Source organism: Sycon ciliatum, chromosome 4 (genome assembly GCF_964019385.1).
Source record: "Sycon ciliatum chromosome 4, ocSycCili1.1, whole genome shotgun sequence".
Classification (NCBI taxonomy): domain Eukaryota; kingdom Metazoa; phylum Porifera; class Calcarea; order Leucosolenida; family Sycettidae; genus Sycon; species Sycon ciliatum.
This window is the reverse complement of record NC_088646.1, coordinates 22,885,192-22,903,926: the sequence shown is the minus strand read 5'-3', so window position 1 is coordinate 22,903,926 and position 18,735 is coordinate 22,885,192. Positions and strand designations below refer to the sequence as shown.

The 18,735-nt window shown below is 46.9% G+C and overlaps 1 protein-coding gene across 3 annotated transcripts in view; it reads right to left on the bottom strand.

Annotated features, from left to right (window-relative positions):
- Positions 1–16,978, bottom strand: part of LOC135815087 (uncharacterized) — a 52,706-nt gene extending 35,728 nt beyond the window's left edge. For 2 of the 3 annotated variants that reach the window (XM_065328327.1, XM_065328325.1), the window contains exons 1-4: positions 16,716–16,978; positions 13,695–13,787; positions 11,987–12,094; positions 8,870–8,938 (exon numbers count right to left, since the gene is read on the bottom strand). In XM_065328327.1, the coding sequence (XP_065184399.1) occupies positions 8,870–8,938; positions 11,987–12,094; positions 13,695–13,787; positions 16,716–16,791 (346 nt within the window). In that variant the 5' untranslated portion in view covers positions 16,792–16,978. The remainder of the gene's footprint in view (positions 1–8,869; positions 8,939–11,986; positions 12,095–13,694; positions 13,788–16,715) is intronic. The other variant, XM_065328324.1, reaches the window with a different exon arrangement.
- Between the last annotated feature and the right edge of the window lie 1,757 nt (positions 16,979–18,735).

Below are 18,735 nucleotides of genomic sequence, written 5' to 3'. Positions count from 1 at the left end.
GCAGTTGGCAGTTTCCAGCACTTCATTGTCAAAGTCAAGCGTGCAGCCATGAGAGCGTAGGAAATCAATGCCAATGAGCATATCGGGCTCGATGTCCGCGACAATAACTGTGTGCATTGCATTGAATTTGCTAATTGACATAGCAACAGGGGCTTGGCCAATAACGGGGACTGAGGAATTATTTACGGCAGATAACTTAACGGGTGATGGGCTAATATTCAGGGAGAGTGATCGTGCAAACTTGGAGTTCAGCAAAGTGACACAGCTGCCAGTGTCCACAACCATCTGGACAGGTGCACTTTCAACAAAACCATGTACAAATACAGTGTCTTTTGAATTAGTAGAGAAGCAGGAATTAGGTACTACGATGGCCTGGGGTTGTTCAGGAACAAAGTCAGTGCATGCATAACAACAGGGATCATTATCTGGGAAGCAAACGCGTTCGGTACAGACTGAACAACGCATCATACTAACGGGCTTACTGGGTGCATCTAGACAATTCTCGGTGTGGCTAGGTGTGGTTGGAGAGGCATCACTATCAGTCATGGGCTGTCCCTCGCTCATGACTGCTTCCTGTTTCCCTGGGACGTGGGTCCGGCATGTGGGCACTGAGCTTTCAGGTGCATTTTGCTATCACACACAAAGCACCGGCGAACTGGAAAGCTTTCCCTAGGTGTGTTGCGACTTCCTGTAGCAGTGGTCGACAACGATGTCTCAAGGGCAGAAACCCTGTCAATAAGGCGCTGCATCGTGTCTTCCAGGCGAGAGGTTGGCAAGTCCCGGTTCACAGCATACACAGGTTGCACTTGTGGTGCTGGTGGGTTGTGCATACTTTCGGTTTCCAAAATGGAAGATATATGGCAGGCCCGCTGTAATGCATCGTCTAGAGTTCCAGGGGCTGCTGTCCTCACTTGGATCCTCAGATCACGGCTATCCAAGCCATTAAGGAACTGGTCCTTTGCCAGTAAATCGCGAACACCAGCATCCAACCCTGGGTAGGCCAACCGAGCGAGTTTACGAATTTCCTCACAATACGTGGACAAAGACTCTCCTGGGTTCTGACGACGAGTCTGCAATTCAGACCTATGGCGGTCGACGTGCAGTGGAGCTGCGAAACGCTGATCCAACGCTTGCAGAAGGGCTGGCAACTGTTGTCTTGTTGCAGCGGGAAGGCTGTAATAGTATGACTGCGCAGTGTCTGATAGGTACAGACCAATATAGGCCAACTGATCCGCTGGCGCCCAATTGTTCGCCTGGCTGACATTGTCAAAATGCAGACGCCAAGTTTGCCAATCTGATCCTGGTGCCCCAGAGAACCTTTCTGGTACAGCCCAAGCCCTGACTGCAGGAGCTTGTTGCTGTGGTTGTTGCTGCTGCTGCTGGTTTCCCTGCCCACGATTGGCCATCTTGCAAAACTAACTCTGCACTCTACAACACAGCTACACTTTCTTCTCAGGAGTGAGTTCAAAATAAAGCTAAATCTATTAGCTAAATACTGCTGCCACCATGTGTAACATTCTCCCAATGTACAAGTCAGATAGTTTCCTAACCACAACTAGAACAGCACTGTCATTATAGTTTCTGGGACCATGATTCTCCAACCAAAACCACACTCGAGTGAAGTGAAAACAAAGAACAACCAAAAAGAACAGAAAGCCTGCACATGGCATAAAGAATCCAAGATGGGTGCCATGACATCATCAGAGTCTACAGTGAAAGGAAAAAGGAATGAGTTGCCGAGTCTGGGGTTTGAACCTGTGAGAGGCGATTTGTATGAAACCGTAAACTTAGGTAAAACTACAACTTGGGAAAGACAACAAGGATAGAGGACTATTATGCATAAGTTACAATCCTGGAATGCCACACATCCCCCGATACACTTCGCATACATACTAATTCTTCCAAGTTGTTTCACATTGTGATCTTGCATTTGAAAGCCCTATTTGAATATGCATTGTGGCCAGCCGTCTTTGATGGCACGGTACGGTAGGGGATAGGTACGGGACAGGTACGATCGAGGGTAATACGACACCGTCTCCCGTACCGTACCGTACCATCAAACACAGCTGGCCACATACAGCTGCCCGCAATATTCAAATAGGGCTTTCAAACGCAAAATAATAACGTAAAGCAACTTGGAAGAATGGGTATGAATGCGAAATGTATGGGGGAATGCATGTAGGGCAATAGTGCGGGTTCGAATCCCAGGATATGCCTGAATAAAAAGGAGAATTGAAAAATTTATAACATCCTTCGCTTTTTTGCCGTCAGATACGGATAGCGCCAGGCGTGACACAAACAAACAAACAAACACACAAATACCAAATTAAAGCTGTGTGGACCCTGGCTAGCGCCAGACGTTACTGAAGTAACGTCTTCTGCATAGCTACGGGAATAAAACATCATTACCACGATTACTATTCCAAATGCAGTACAGTGAAATCTGTAAAGGCGACCACTCAACCAAGACCACTTTTTCTTGTCACACACGCTTTCCCAGTCAAAATTGACTGGATAAGGCCACCACTCGCTCAACGCAGCCGACTACCAGCCATCCTTGAGCACGTCGTACCCTGCCTGTACACATCCTGCCTGTACACAAGTCCCCGTACACACCAGTGCAGGAAGTGTACCAAAGGTTGCATGGCACCTCTGCATGTAGGTGCACATGATACGTGGTCAGCAGTTGTGCTTGATCATCATCGCCATTGACGCAGGGACCCACACCTATGCTATTTACACACTGCAAATAGTATAGGTATATGCAGTGTGAGGTACTGCTCAGAATGAGATAGATCATGTATGAAGTGAATGTGGTTATGTGACGTACTAAACCTGGATAAGGGGACCACCTGATCACGGTTACATATAGAATATAAGCTGAGTCCCGAGAGTTTACGGGAAATAAAAATCCGAGGCGAAGCCGAGGTTTCGTGCCAAGGTTTTTTTTTCCCGTAAACACGAGGGCGAAGCTTATATTCTATTTAAATTATAGCATAAAAACCTCCAGTCATTTTCCTAAAAAGTGGTTTTTTATAGCACCAGGTTTTTTACAGCACCAGGTTTTTTGTACAGGTTTTTTTTATAGCACCAGGTTTTTTATATGAGTGATTACCAGAAATATAACCTGCTTTTTAGAACACGCAAATGACTGGAGGTTTTTTATACTATAATTTAACCCCTTTTACGGATCCCTTGAACGGTCGTTTTATAGATGCGTTCACTGTATATGCAGCGAATGGGATTTTCGGTCTTTGACCACTTTGCGGTGGGTCTGATCTACTCACCTCCCACCACTTTAGGAGCTGCATCTGTGCCTTGATCCTTAGAGGGTGGTGGCGTTGCTACGGATACGGAAAACTCGGCCTCCAGCCAAGTCACACGCAAACTATGATTTTTTAATACTGTAGTGCCTCAACAGGGCATCAAGAGAAATCGGTATTTCACTCCCATCATTTCACCTGTCTTATGAGACCAGTCATGTCACGACTCTCTTACCGTGTTTCTACATACATTGCTTGACCGGTGTTGAAAGACCACCACGCATTTACAAAGACCAGTGTCTGTACAACGTGAGGTGGTCTTGAAATGCAGATTCAACTGTACATCCGCCTATCCAGAAAAAGTTGTGCAGTATTTTGCTCATTCATTCTTCACCCACCTACCTGGAACGATTCTCTCTTCTCCATCTCTCTCTATTCCTCCCCCCCCCCCCCCCCCCCTCCGACCCGACCCCCTCTCTGTCTCTGTCCGTCTCTCTCTCTGTCTGTCTGTCTGTCTGTCTGTCTGTCTGTCTGTCTGTCTGTCTGTCTGTCTGTCTGTCTGTCTGTCTGTCTGACTGTCTCTCCCTCCCTCCCTCCCCCTCTCCCACCCTCCCTTCTTCCATCCCCCTTGTCATGTCCTGGACATGGACCATATGTATGTAGTGCGCATGCTCGCACGTGAGCTTGGTCTTTTTCGGATATGGAGTTTGAGATGTACTGAAATCTGTAATGGCCTCGAGTGTGTGTGTGATCGAGCTGGATGAGTCCGAGTAGAACCCACCTGGGGTAGGACACAATGTTGTAACTCGCTTTCTCTGCCTGCTCCCAGTCCCGTGCCATCTCCACACTTATACAAAGGGACGACGATAACTACATTCAGAAGACTGTTTATTGACACGACGAAGAAACACAACTAGACATGACGAACTCAAGACGAAGACATGATAAACTCAAGACGAAGACATCATGAACTCGAGACGAAGACTGCTTTTTACACCACAGCAACACGCGCATGCACCAACATGACGTACACACGACGTACACAAAATAACGTACTACAACAACAACAACTGGCGACGAAGATATGGCTCGGATATCATCGCTTCAGCCGTTTACCGGCGGCGACTTTGAAGAGTTTGAGGAAAGACTTGAATTCTATTTCTTTGCCAATGATATTGGAACCGTGGCTGCTTCGGCCAATGCTGCAGACAAGTTGGCTGCCAGCAAGAAAAGGAAGGCTGTATTAGTGAGTTTGCTGTCTGCGGAAGTCTACTCGATTTTGAGGAGCCTCTATCTGCCAGCGAAAGTAGCTGACAAGAAACTGTCGGAGATTTGCGATCTTTTGAGGAAGTATTTTCAACCTGCAATTTCGCAAGTTTCGGCGACGTTCAATTTCCATCAGTTGAAGCAGAAGGAAAGTGAGTCGACTGCGGATTTCATCATTCGTCTGAAGAGATTGGCTGTGAGGTGTGAGTTTGCTGATCACCTCGATCGAGCGCTTCGAGACCAGTTTATTGCTGGCTTGAGCAGCTCATCCACTCGGAATTTCTTATTGACGAAAGAAGATACTTCGGCACAGTCGTTCAATGACATCGTCAAACTAGCTTTGACGCAGGAATCGGCTGCGCGCGCGGCCGTGCAGCTGACCTCTCAGCAGGAAGTGCACAAGGTGAATCACCGGCCAGTGGAATCGCGTTCGCAGGCGCAGTCTGGTGTTTCTCATCAATCTCGAGAGCAGAGATTGTGCTACCGCTGTGGGTCTACTCAACACTTGGCGGATAAGTGCAAACACAAGGCCACTGAGTGTCGTCACTGCCACAGGAAGGGGCACTTGGAGTGTGTTTGTCGGCAGAAATCCACGTCAGGCGCGTCGGTATTCTAGTCTGTGGAGTTGAAATGATATATTTTGGACTCTGCTGGATAATAATAATAATAATAATGACAGTTCGCATTTCACTCATTGCATGAGGTCAACGCATCTGTTAACAATTTCGAGCCAAGCAGCTCTATCAGAAGCAGATTGCACAGCATCCAGAAGCGACAGATTAATGCATTGTAAGTCTTTCTTGACAACGTCGATCCATCTCAGACGTGGCCGTCCTCGGGGTCGTCGTATGTCTGTTGTGTTGATCGACATTAGGAGGGCTTGGAAAGAGGACGATTCTTCGCCTTCCCTCACTACATGGCCGAACCACAGCAGTCTCCGTTGCCTGCAGACTTGGGATAGTGGGGTCTGCTCGGTTCTGGCATACAGCGCTGTGTTCGAGATTCGTTGTGGGTACGTGATACCAATGATGGTACGTAGTTTCTTCCGGTGCCATACATTGACGACGTCGGTTAATGTTTGCGATAAGGTCCAAAGCGCACAATTATACAGCAAGACAGGCAATATCAGGCAGGAAAACATACACAGCCTGGAATTCAGGTTGTGGCGTTTCCATGGAATGCCTGCAAATGCCCGATTTGCAGCAGACACTCTAGCTGCTATGTCTTCTGCTGTGCCTAGCATACTCCCCAGCAGCTTCACCGATTTCCAGGAATCATCTTCCTTGGTCACAGTGAAATATTGAGTTTTTGCCACGTTCAGCTTCAGATTGTCATCCGAGAAAACGGGTTCACACACACGGACGGTTTCTTCCACAGATGATCGCTCGTTCTGATGGGCAGTGGTGTCGTCTGCGTATTGTGTGAAAGTTGCTGGTAGGTCTGACGCGGGTAGAGCTTGCTCTCGGATCCTACGCATGGAACCTTCGGCGTAAGTTATAAACATTATTGGTGACATTGGGTCACCCTGGACGACGCCGATGTTTGTTGGAAATGGTTTGCTTAGTTGTTTACCAAGCTTCGTGCGGGCTGTTGTGTTTGATACTAGGACTGCAGTGGTGGACGTTGGTGCGCCAGCAGTGGCTAACCTCTCCAGAGCAACCTGACGAATGACAGTGTCAAACGCACCGCTGAAGTCCAATAGTGCCGATGAATATGACCAGTCGCCAAGTAGTGCGCGCTCACACATCGTCCTGGCGTAAAAGACACCATCCGTGGTCGATCTGCCAGGGCGGAAACCAGCTTGGCTCTCTGCCACATATGACTGCACATGGAGTGTGTGTCGTCGAGTGAGTATTGACGTCAAGATCTTACGGACGACGGAAAGGAGCATAACGGGGCGGTAGCTTTTTGGATGTCCTAGAGGCTTGCCGGCTTTGTAGATGGGAACGATGAGGCCGCAGCGCATGTCGTCAGGACAGTACTCTGTAGCTTGAACAGCGTTGAAGAAATTCGTCAGCCAGGGTGCGAAAAGGTTTTTAGCTGACTTCAAAGCATCAGCACTGATACCATCAGGACCGACAGCACCACCAGACTTCTGCTTGATAATTGCAGACCGTACTTCTTCGATTGTGAATGGATCTTCCTCATTCGATTGCTGCCTGAGGTCGAGTGGCTGGCCATCAGTGTAAAATACCGATTCATAATATTCATTAAAGGCATTAAGATTCCATGAGATGTCTGCCATGATTCTGCCGTCTGCGTCAGCAAGACGCACAGGCGCAGCCTTCTTCCCAGAGCGTAGTTGGCGTAAGTTGTTGATGGCGTTGAAGTAGGACCGTGGGTCAGGGCGTAAAGCATCTACTTCAACAGCCTTACGTTGCCAATATTGCTCGCCCTCCTTCTGTAGTATCCTTCGAATCTCGTGGAGTTTTGCAGATCTTTCAATCTTTAAAGCTTTACGTTGCTCTGGATCAGGTTCAGCGTTTATGCGGCAGTGCAGATTCTTCTGTTCAGTGGATAAGGATGCAACGCGAGGGTTCGTGCTTGCTTTCGGAGCAGAACCAGTGGGCACTTTCCCGAATGCTTCCTGCGCTGCATCATGCGTAGCCCAGACGAATCCACGCCATGCCTTATCCACGGTGGCATTGTCGATGTTTGCGGAGAGTGGAAGCAGAGAAGGTAACTTCTCCTTGAGACGGTCGCAGAACAGTTTTGACGATTCAGCGGTTGGACGGTTATAGCGATTGAAACATGGGTCTTGTTGTTTGACGGTCGGATGGACTTTAGAAAGTGCGATGCCAAGAACTGCAATAACAGGGTGATGATCAGAGCGCGTGGTGAAGCCTCCAAACGATCTTGCATCTAGAACTGCGGCCATGGTGGAACGTTTTACTATCACGTAATCTATCATATTCCGCACAGGCTTTCCATCCGCATGCACTAAACCATCAGAAAACCATGTTGAGCGATGTTGCATCCTGTGCTTGAATAGTGTGTTGGTTAGCACCAGCCGGTTGTCCTCGCAAAATTCTACAAGTCTGCATCCATTTGAGTTTGATATAGTGTGTTTAGAGTAGCATCCAACAGGGCTGACAGATCCCGGCCTCGAACTCCCAACTTTAGCATTCAAATCTCCTAATATCCATAATTCGTCACGGTTCTTCGTTTTCAATACAACATTGTTGAGAAGTTCGTAGAAGTTGTCAGCTTCCTGAGGGTTGATGGTGGATCGTTGAAGAGTTGGGGCATAGCAGCACACGACCGTGACAGCTCGACTGTCAGGTCGCGGGCTGAGTACCATTCGTACAGATACAACTCGGTCAGAGTGGAACTGATACGACAGAACATTATTTGAAAATTTCTTGTTGACGAGGATGGCAACGCCAGCGCGAGACGATTGACCTCCGGACCTATACAGCTTGTGGCCATCGCCGAGGGTATCAACTCCATTGTCGGCTATCCAGGTCTCCGTAATCCCAAGGATGTCGAGCTTGTAGGCCTCGAAATCTTCGGCGAGAGTTTGTTTTTTGATTTTTGATTTTAGTGAACGGACGTTGAAAGTCGCAACTCTACATGACGGCGTACGACGACGCTTCTGGAATATTGACTCAACTGCTTCATTATGACCTCTTATCTAATCACTGCCAGTATGCGTGGCTCCAAATTGTCCTAGGGAACAGCTACTCCTGCCAAAAAGCAGGAGCTGACGGTAGTTCAAACCGCCATCCATGTAACTCTGCTGGATATACTCTGCTGGATATTGTATATAATTATATATTTATGGTGTATATATGGTGTATAGTGTATCATGAGATATTATGTCTCGGCAGTTGTGAGTTTTGAGACTGCATGTTGATATGTTTACTATTGCATAGTTCTAGATGCTTCGCCTCAACTAGTGAGGGGGAAATTGTCATGTCCTGGACATGGACCATATGTATGTAGTGCGCATGCTCGCACGTGAGCTTGGTCTTTTTCAGATATGGAGTTTGAGATGTACTGAAATCTGTAATGGCCTCGAGTGTGTGTGTGATCGAGCTGGATGAGTCCGAGTAGAACCCACCTGGGGTAGGACACAACACCCCTCCCCCTCCTTCCATCCCCTCCCCCTCCGTCCCTCCCTCTCCTTTCTCCTCACCGCGGTTGAAATTTAATAAATTTCAGTTTGTAGAGCCAGAGCCAGTGAAACCCGTTGTTCTAAGTCAACAGGACAGGCTCTAACCTCAATGATTACAATGGGCAAGTGGACTGGGGAATTCTTTTTTTCCTAGCAAATGCAGCCTTGCTATAGTGACACATGTTTGAGTCAAGCCAGCAAAGATGCCAGCATGTTGACTCACCTGTTGTGTGTAAGCTGAATATCTGCCAACCTCGGGTAGCTTCGGTGGTCGGGCTGTCCTGGCGGCGAGCTACAATGTATATGTAGAGCAGGTGAAAAAGCTACACCAATGAAATAGAACACACCCATTTTTTAAAGGGGAGGTACGCCCTGAAATTCAATTTTAATCAGTTGTAGTCTTCGGGGTGGTGAGTCGAATGGTCTTGTAATAGATACTTCTTCTATTTTAATTTTGTGACTCATGGCCAGGGTGAATGCCAGATTACGACACACTTTCATACTGGCCAACCCTCCCGTTTTTCCCGGGAAAATCCCGGAAAATCAACACTCCTCCGGGGTCCCGGGGATTTCAAGCAAACTCCCGGAAAAACCAAAGTTTTGTCTGATACAGGATTTTTCTGAAAACTCCATGGTTTCTCCCCGAATGTCCCGGTTTTTTGAACTTTTTTCAAAGGTATGTACGGTGCTCATTCGCACTTCGAACTGTGCACTAGTCATGGCCCAAATTTGCTCTGCCCACATCAATATTTTGCCGCACAATTTTGCCACAAACATTTCGATATTCTGCTTGGCATTTCCTTTCTCCGTCGATATTTTGCTTTGGTTTTGCTCGAGATAAAATGAGTTTCAAGGAAAAATCAACGATAATTGTCGCTGATGACGAGGCATTTTTGATCGAGCTCCTGCTGCTGCTCAACTTTCTACAAAAAATCTGGCCATGAGTCTGTTTTGTCCAATTTTTCCGCTTGTTTTCAACTTTGGTGACTGATTGTGTTGAGAAAGTCCCTGAGAAGCCTTGGGTTTTCTCAAAAGCCCACCAAGACTCGATATTTTGCTCAAAACTTGCCGGCAACTTGTGTTGTAACTCCCTTTTCTCTACCTGCTCCCAGTCCCGTGCCATCTCCACACTTGTACAAAGGGACGACGATAACTACATTTAGAAGACTATATTTGTGACAAGACGACGGAACCACAACTATACATGACGAACTGAAGACGAAGACATCATGAACTCAAGACGAAGACAGCTTTTCACACCACAGCAACACGCGCATGCACCAACATGACGTACACAAAATATCGTACTACAACATAACTCCCTCCCAAGAGTAGAATCGTCCTCGATTCTAATAATAAAACAGAGTAAAAAGAGGAAAAGATCACACAAATCACTCAATCATACCACACCAGTCACACCCAGAAATAATATACCTCTGCCTGCACTGCAGATTATTCAAAAAAACTCCAGTCTCTCCGGAGGCGTGGGTTCGAATCCCACCGCTGCCACCAATGTTGTAACTCCCTTTTCTCTACCTGCTCCCAGTCCCGTGCCATCTCCACACTTGTACAAAGGGACGACGATAACTACATTTAGAAGACTCATGGCCAGCAATCAAGGACATCTGAGAGTTGTAATTTTTGTACTCCTCCGAGGTGTGATTTTTGGCGTGCTGGGCCAAGCACAAGGAAACCATCTGCAAAAAAACTGCAGAAAATGGTTGTTGTTTGATCCTTTGGTGTAATCTTTGTTTCTAGTCGAAGCTAGTTGCTGTTTGGAGCAGAAACGCTGAAATTGACTATTTTCTGCATGTACTCATACATGTACTCATGTACTCAGGCATGCAGTCTCACTCGTATTTTAGCTATTTTTCTGGAATGGATGCTGCTCTGCGCCCCTTGGTGAACATTTCCTGCGCTCGTGGAGCAGCTGAAAAGGACCACTGGTATGTCTGGTTCCTGGTTTGAAAGTGGAGAGTCGACTTTTGTGCCTTGAAAAAGGAGTAGAGAGCGATAAAGGTACGTCTGTGGCTGATTTTTGAGTGCTCCTCGTACATTTTTGATCGTGATAGAAATTCTCAGACCAAAGTCAGACCAAAGTCAGCGCGATGATGGTCGTACAGTTTTCTTGTGAATTTTTTAGTTGTTTCATCTCGTATCTATGTCAGTATCGTGATGGTGAAGTGGAGAGGGTGATTTTCTTCCTCTAGGCTTCGTTCGGCCGACTTTGCTTCGTCCTCGTTGAAAAGTGATCCTGAAAAAAAGGTCGATTCGCAAAATTATGTTGATTTCAATGTACGAGATGACATGCGATTGCTGGCTATGTATATTTGTGACAAGACGACGGAACCACAACTATACATGACGAACTGAAGACGAAGACATCATGAACTCAAGACGAAGACGGCTTTTCACACCACAGCAACACGCGCATGCACCAACATGACGTACTCAAAATATCGTACTACAACACTTGCGCATCCGATATTTTGCTCAAAGAATTGCTAGCAAATTTGGGCTATGACTACTGTGCACAGCACTTTGAAGACCTGACCATGCAAGATATCTGCACTGACAAAGTGACAGGCGGGCGCCGACTGATCAAACTGAACTACAGCCTAGTACAGGGTCGATCTGTGCTGTACGCACAGCTGCAGAGTCGAACGTTTTTTTAGGCGGGAAAAGCTCTTTTTCACTTGTTTTTGTGCCATCCAGGGATTTTGATTTTGAGAGAAATCCAGGGATTCTGCATGTCTTGTCAAGGGATTGAGATTGTGGTGGTTGGTCAGTATGCACTTTATACTCTCTAATGCACAGAACATTGAAAAAGCGACTTTTTCTCAATTGCATGAAGCCTTAAAACAACAAACGTAAAGGGGATGGTTATGTTGGTGATGTTGGTCCCAAACCAGATGCTCCTGTGCTCTTTTATCACGGCAAGAGGGTGAATTGTTGCAGTTAATGATGCCTGGCAAAAACATCCCCTTGGAAACCCAGTGCAAAGGCAAGATAAATCTAAAATGTTATCACGTGGAAGCTACCTTCTTCTGCTGCTCCTCTGGATTCTCCTGCATGCCATATGTTCTTCTTCTCAGCTGATATGCCATGCCCCTCACCAGATGAAGCAATCCATAATTATTCATATTTTTTGCATGTTTCCCTCGAGTGGGTCTATTGTTATTAGGCAATTGTCTGTTATAGTCACCACTATAAATAAAAATCCAATCCAAAATCCAATCCAATCCAACTGTCTTCATCATCCTCTGCAATTCGCAATACACCCAAATAGAAACCGTTATCATCAAAGTGAGCCTATCTAATGTTATCACGTGTAAGCTACCTTCTTCCGCTGCTCCTCTGGATTCTTCCGCATGCCGTATGTTCTCCTTCTCAGCTGATATGACATGCCCCTCACCAGATGAAGCAATCCAACTGTCTTCATCATCCTCTGCAATTTGCAACACACCCAAATTGAAACCGTTGTCATCAAAGTGAGCATGGCTGGATGGGACGAACCTCGGAACAACAGACACATCTGGAGAAAGACGAACTCTGGCAAGACCTCTATGCTTAGTCTTCGGCAAGTCTGTATGCAATATCACCACGCGTACACCTTGCTAATTGGACCAACACTGTCCGTATTCCGTTTTTTAGTAGGGGTGAAACGATTACACTTTTTGACTACCGAATAACCGAAACCTTTATCGATCGGTCATCGGTTATTTTTCGATTATTTCTTCCACTGATAAAAGCAGTATTGGAAGCTGAAAAATGCGAAAATTTAAAATTTGAAAATTGATCCTGTGGAGAAGAAATATTTCTCGCACATGGCTGGTCGATCTACAGTCATACGTGTATAATCATGTATACTGTATGAATAGTCAAGTAATCGAAACTATTCGAATAATCGATTTGTTAGCTTGTAACAATTTCTATTTCGAGTATTCGGTATAATCGTTTCACCCCTAGTTTTTAGAGCTTTTGGAAAGTGCTACAGTTCAAACAGTGTGATTAGCTTGGCACACATACCGTAAAGTACCACTAGAGTGCCACCCTTTCATGGCCGTGTTTTGGAGGTGGGGTCGTGCTTTGGAGGCGGGGTTGTGTTTTGGAGGTGGGGCGTCGTATTTTTGGAGGCGGGGTCGTCGTTTTGGAAGCGGAGACGTCGTTTTTGGAGGCGGAGTCGTCGTTTTTGGAGGCGGGGCCGTCTTTTGGAGGCGGGGTCGTCATGTTTTGGAGGTGGGGTCGTCATTTTTGGAGGCGGGGTCGTCATGTCTTGGAGGCGGGGTCACCGTGTTTTGGTGGCGGGGTCATGCTTTGGAGGCGGGTCGTCGTTTTTTTGGAAGCCGGGTCATGTTTTGGAGGCGGGGTCGTTTTTGAGGCGGGGTCGTCATGTTTTGGAGGCGGGGCCGTGTTTTGGAGGTGGTGTCTTGTCATACGACAAGTATCTTGCACACACATTTCACGTTGTGCTGGCAATTAAGTGGTAATGTTTACATGTTGACTGTGTAGGCGCGGAAAGCTAGCCAGAAGTCCAGAACCCTTTTACGGCATTTGGAACAATGAGCACGTGCAAAGCAGTGCTAGCATGTTAATGTACTGCATTCGTAAACAAAAACACTTTGTGACTTCGATCGACCTGTCAGCCCTGGAGAATTGAGCTCTGCGGAATCGAGTGATAGCGACTCCGAGTGAGACTCAGCCCGATTTCTTTTGTATGACAGTTGACGTCCTTCACTGAAGTGTATCCAGTCGTTGTCTTGAAGTGTTTTTGTTCCACTGAGCTAAAATTTAATTTCCTTTCTTGAACACGGCAACTCATTAGAATAATAAAAAGTCACAAAGTTTTTGTTTCCGGATTAACTAAATTTCGCTAATCCATCTGATTCCACATAATTATATGTACCACACTTCCTTGGGACCATGCCCATGTGGGGAAGGAGGGGGGGGGGGGGGGGGGTAGAATAAGCAAGATTTCTGCATGTACAGTGTGTTGCAGATTGCGGGGTTCATATCATGGTGATACAAGCTACTTGTAGTATACTGACCTGGTAGATCAGCAGGGTCTACAGCACGCTTGTGGTATGTGTCATCACCATCACCATCATTAATAGATGGCACCCGCTCCCTGGATGGCAGAGCTGGTGTTAGACAGAAGATGAACAGATTCAATTAAAAGCAGAAGTCCGGCCAGAAGTGAAAGATATACGTATTCCTTGAGGAATGAGGGGTGATCTAGTGCAAGTGTTCAGCTACGACCGCAGATCACACACCAATCAAAAAGCAGAATTTCAACTCTCGCATTTAATTTCCGTCAAAACTTCTGAGTTTCAAAATACAGAACATCTCCCATATGTAAACAGACGGCGAGGAGACAGCAATAACTATTATTATTATTGTATTATTCAATCAAGAGGACAAGCTGAATCGACACGTGAATCCATATACTTCATTTGTTCAGCGTCACGCGGTGGAAACAATACGCAATAACAAAAAATGAAAGAAGGATGTCTGGATCATACACAGGAAGCGTGGGTCTCGAAGTCTGAGGGAAATGTTTGAACGGTCGCTGCTTGGATGACGACTACGCCATAGCTTAGTGAGCATCGCTGGCCATAAGCGAGAGTCCCTGGTTCGAGTTATGGTGATGACAGGTTTTTTTCTTCAGACTTTTCCCCTACACCTTTCCCTCAAACTAATGAAAGAAGGTACGCTTTCCAACGGCCAAAGAGAGTTGGAAAGCTTGTGTCTTTGTGGGTAAACTGAACATTTGGGCTCATGCAAAATCGCACCGATTTTGGGATTTCCCCACAACTTTTTGCGTCCGCAAAAATGTTGTGCTGGACCGCATTCCTGTCACTTCACAGTGGCTTTTCGTTGGTGCAGTTTGTACTTTGCCATTGCCGAGCCACCGTGCTCACAGCAGAGACTTCTGTGTGTGTGTTATTGTTGTGAAGTGGACCACAAAGACGGAGGAAATAGTGAAAAAGAACAATAGAGTCTTTCATCCTTCATTCACTTCCGTTATTGCACATTAGTGAGGTTTTGCATTCTGAATTTCGGTTCGGCGTTCTTCGCTCATTTGTCGACACCAGATGTCAAATTTTTTGAACGAACGTTTGTTTTGCAAGTCGAAGATCAACTTCCTGTCCCGTGTTCCTTTTCTTGCTGATTCTAACGAACCTTTGATCGCCCAAAGAGTCGAGGGCCAAATCTGCCTCCTCAGTTGCGTCAGAAGAACTAACTCCATGGCCAAGTCAAATTTTATGCATATCGCCTCGTCTTTTCAGCCACACCGATGATGGTGAGGACACTGCAGGCGAAAGAGAGTAGGCAGGCAGTGGATAGGAGCAATCAGAGGTATCTGACGATGCTGATGTCGCCAAAGACGCCTGCGAAGCGATGCCGAGATCAGAAACTTCTTTGAATAAATCACGCGCTAGCGCTCTTCTACAAGAAATTTCTTCCGAAAAATACTTTGGGCAAAGTGAGCCTTTTCCGAACAAACACGCCAAATCTTCGAGTGCATTTTCAACCTCGCTCCCGCGTGCCGAATCTTTTGCCAAATTTCGGAATGCAAAACCTCACTATTGTTTCCACTGCTTGACTCTGCACGGATAGAGTCACATGTCACCAATATGAGTAGGAAATCCTGTTGTTTTACTCTGATTATCATGTTTGGCAGCCAGCATGAAGGGCAGTGTGGAGGTGGAAAATGAAAATGCAGCCATGTAGATCTACATTGTACATGCACTGCAGTATCAACTACTAGTACCGGTACGTGGTCTTTGTAGTGGCTCTCCACTACTGCAAGTAGGGCCCGGTGTAATATGCCCGAAACTTGGCCGAAAATGCTTTGGGAAATTCTCGTAAACCTTGCCGAAAATGCTCCCAAACCTTGCCGAAAATACTCGGAAAATGCTCACTTTTTGTGATCCTCAGCACACGCCGTCAAAAGACTCAAAACCAGGGAGTCAGAAAATACCGGTATTTTACGACTCCCTGGTGAAAACCATTATTTTCAATTCATAAACTACTCAACAAGAATATAACCCACGGAATGCGGAAGTGACGTTCTCGTTTGGGAAGTTTTTCTTCTCTCAATTTTGATACACAACGGCCAAGTGCTCCGTTTCCCCCAAAATGCTGCATGTGACGAGCCCAAAGTGCTGGGTTCGCGGATTGTACCGAAAATGCTAAAAAAAATGCCGGCATATTACACGGGGGCCTAACTGCAAGTGCCCGCGGTCCGTCCTACTGCAATTGTTGTCTGCTGATGACCACGTCCACCATTGAGCTAGCGATCGTCTTCCTTCAACACAACCCAAGCCCGCGCTGCGGCGGCAGCAGCAGCTATTTCACCGAAAAGTGCAAGTAGTTCATTGTAATAGCAAGCCGACACAATGTCGCTAGACCTTCCGCTTTCTCTCTCGTTCCTGTTCTAGCCGCAAAGACCGCACACAGCACACCCAGGTGACAAAGTAACGAGGACGGCCAAGCCCTAGCTAGTCAAGGCCAGGAGAATTGTAAAATAATAATAAAGTAGTTGAAGATGATGAGCCCAGTCGACAATGCGTTGAATCTACAGTGCTAGTGTGACGGCACATCCGCTACACTTCACCCGATGTCCTAGAAACCGTAAACAAAAATCCGATGTACTGGTGTTCGCGAGCCGAAACAAGAAGATACCTCACAAGAAGCGCTGGGCTTGCGAGTTCAAATAAAATCCACCAAACAAGCCTTCTGCTCGGGCGCAATTCATTCTTTGCTATCGAAACATGGGGAATGGTCGAACAAATTCGAAATTCCCTGACAGGGGAGTGCAGAAGGAATCAGTGCCCCATAACCAGCATGGCAACAGGCAACGGCTTGCCAGAGGAGAAGAAGACCGGAAATGTCTTTCGAGGCGCGTTTGCACTGGCCCATCGTAGTCAGGAACTGCAACTTCGAAACAGAATTATACATTACGGTAGTTTCCAAGATGGCCAAAAAGCAAAGCCTTATGGCAGAAAACAGAAGAACATCACGGTCGTTACCGATTACATGCATGCAGTTTAGTTTCCACTTACCAGCGCTATAAGCCACTGCAATAGCCAGTACAAGGAACAAGAGAGGTCTTGAATTCGTCGAGGGGATGGACGCCATGGTGATTAGCCACAGCCACGGCCGGGCCCGGGGGTAGGGACGCCTTTGGCTTTGACAGAACTAGGTAGAGGAGACAATCAGCCTGGCGGCCCGGATATGGAGCAGCTGTCGACCGGTTGCGCTACCATGTAAACTGGGCCAAGGTGGTTGGAGCGGAGAGAAATGTAGCAAAGTTGAAGAAGACAAGCGCGGGAAATACTAGCAGCTGCTACTGTAGTACGGAAACATTCTGTGCATTTTCATGATACAGCAGCCATGCATGGCCGCCGATATGGAGACTGCACTGACTCACAGAGTTGACCAATCTGTTTACAGTCTGCGCTGCGTATGCCGCATATGCGGCGCATGACATGACGCAATGTTGTCCTTGTTGTATTACTTGTGGGAATATGGCATAAATAGCCATATACGCGTAGGTGCAACATTGTACAAGTAAAATTTTTTATTGCTTTCGAAGCATCGCTGTTTGGAACGGTGTCGCGTTCGCAGTAGCAGCTATTGCTAGCCTACAATTTTAGTGCATGCTACTTATCAGAGTGACAACAACCGGAATCCTGCTCAGTAAGGTATGTAGACTAGAGCAGACGTGGCCAATAAAATTGCGGTGCCCAAAAGTCGGAACGAGATTTTTCTAGGAGGCCTTTTTTCAGGTTTGGCCCACGGACTAACTAGTAACTGATTACTCGCATGATCGCCCCACTCGATGCCAAAAGCAGAATGTTCGTGAGGGTCGTGTCCATGGCGCCAGTTGGAGAGGCGCCATCTTCTTTGCCTTCAAAACCGCGTCCAAAATCTTGTTGGATCTCGTGAAGATGGGACCGCGGCTTCACATTTTTTTTACAAAATAGCCACAAACCATCATGGTGCAAACACCGGCAAAAACGCACAGGGATACACATAGGGATGGCAGCCGAAGCAGTGGAGGCGGGGCAAGACTCAAGAGTAGCTCAACCTGCGACCATAGGCCGGTCTCGGTTTCAGCACTGCTCATGCGCGCCAAACAGAAAAAAACATTGCAAGTGGCAATGCATTCCGGACCCAGACCGTTGCATTCCAGACTTACGCTGCACGTGCAAGAAAAGGGTTTCCGTCCAGTATTCCTGATCCTGGCGGCCTTTCTGTTTCCTCACATCAGCGTAATCACTGTCAAGTAACAGTTCGTTGAGGCAAGACCTACGACCTGATCAGATGTTTCTTTGCGAAACAGAAAAAGCACAACGTTTCTCACGTAAAAGCGCAGTAAAGACGTGGTGCTCTTTGGAGCGGCGTCATCAAGCAACTAATTCCTTTCCCGTTTCTCTCCCCTCGTTCGTGTGGTTCCGAAGTCTAGTGAGCGCCGGCAGGGAAACAATTATTTAGTTGAATTCCCCGTGCCGGAAGGCGGGCTCACCACCGCTGTTTGGCAACTTCCCCCATGTCTAACCCCCAGGCCAAGACGAAGTGAATAGTACTGCATGTAGCAGTCATACTGGCCGAAGATTTAAAAACAAGTTTTTTTTTCTTTTCTAACATTTGTGGTTGATTGCAAAGTGCGTAATAGTATGTTGCCCATCAGACGAGCCCAAGTCATCATTGTTTAAACAGCTGGGGTGGCCAAGTCTATCCTGGCGCAGGAAGATCGCCTGCCTTATGGAATTCTTCCATTTGGTCACCACCCAACCAGAACTTTTTGAAGCAGCGGGATACTGCCCCACGCGTAGTCGCCGCCGCCAACTCGCATTCACTCTGCCACGGGTTGGGAAACACGCCGGGAGGTCATTTCTCTTCCGCACCGCTACTGTCTGGAATGCCTTGCCCGCAGACCTGAGAGCCACAGCCTCGCAGTCCCTGTTTCACAGTCACATTTGCACGCACTTCTCTGACACCAAACACAATGCCACTCCGCACTGACATGCCTCTGTCCTCCTTCTTTGTGCGTTGCGCTTATTCTTATTAATTTTTGTG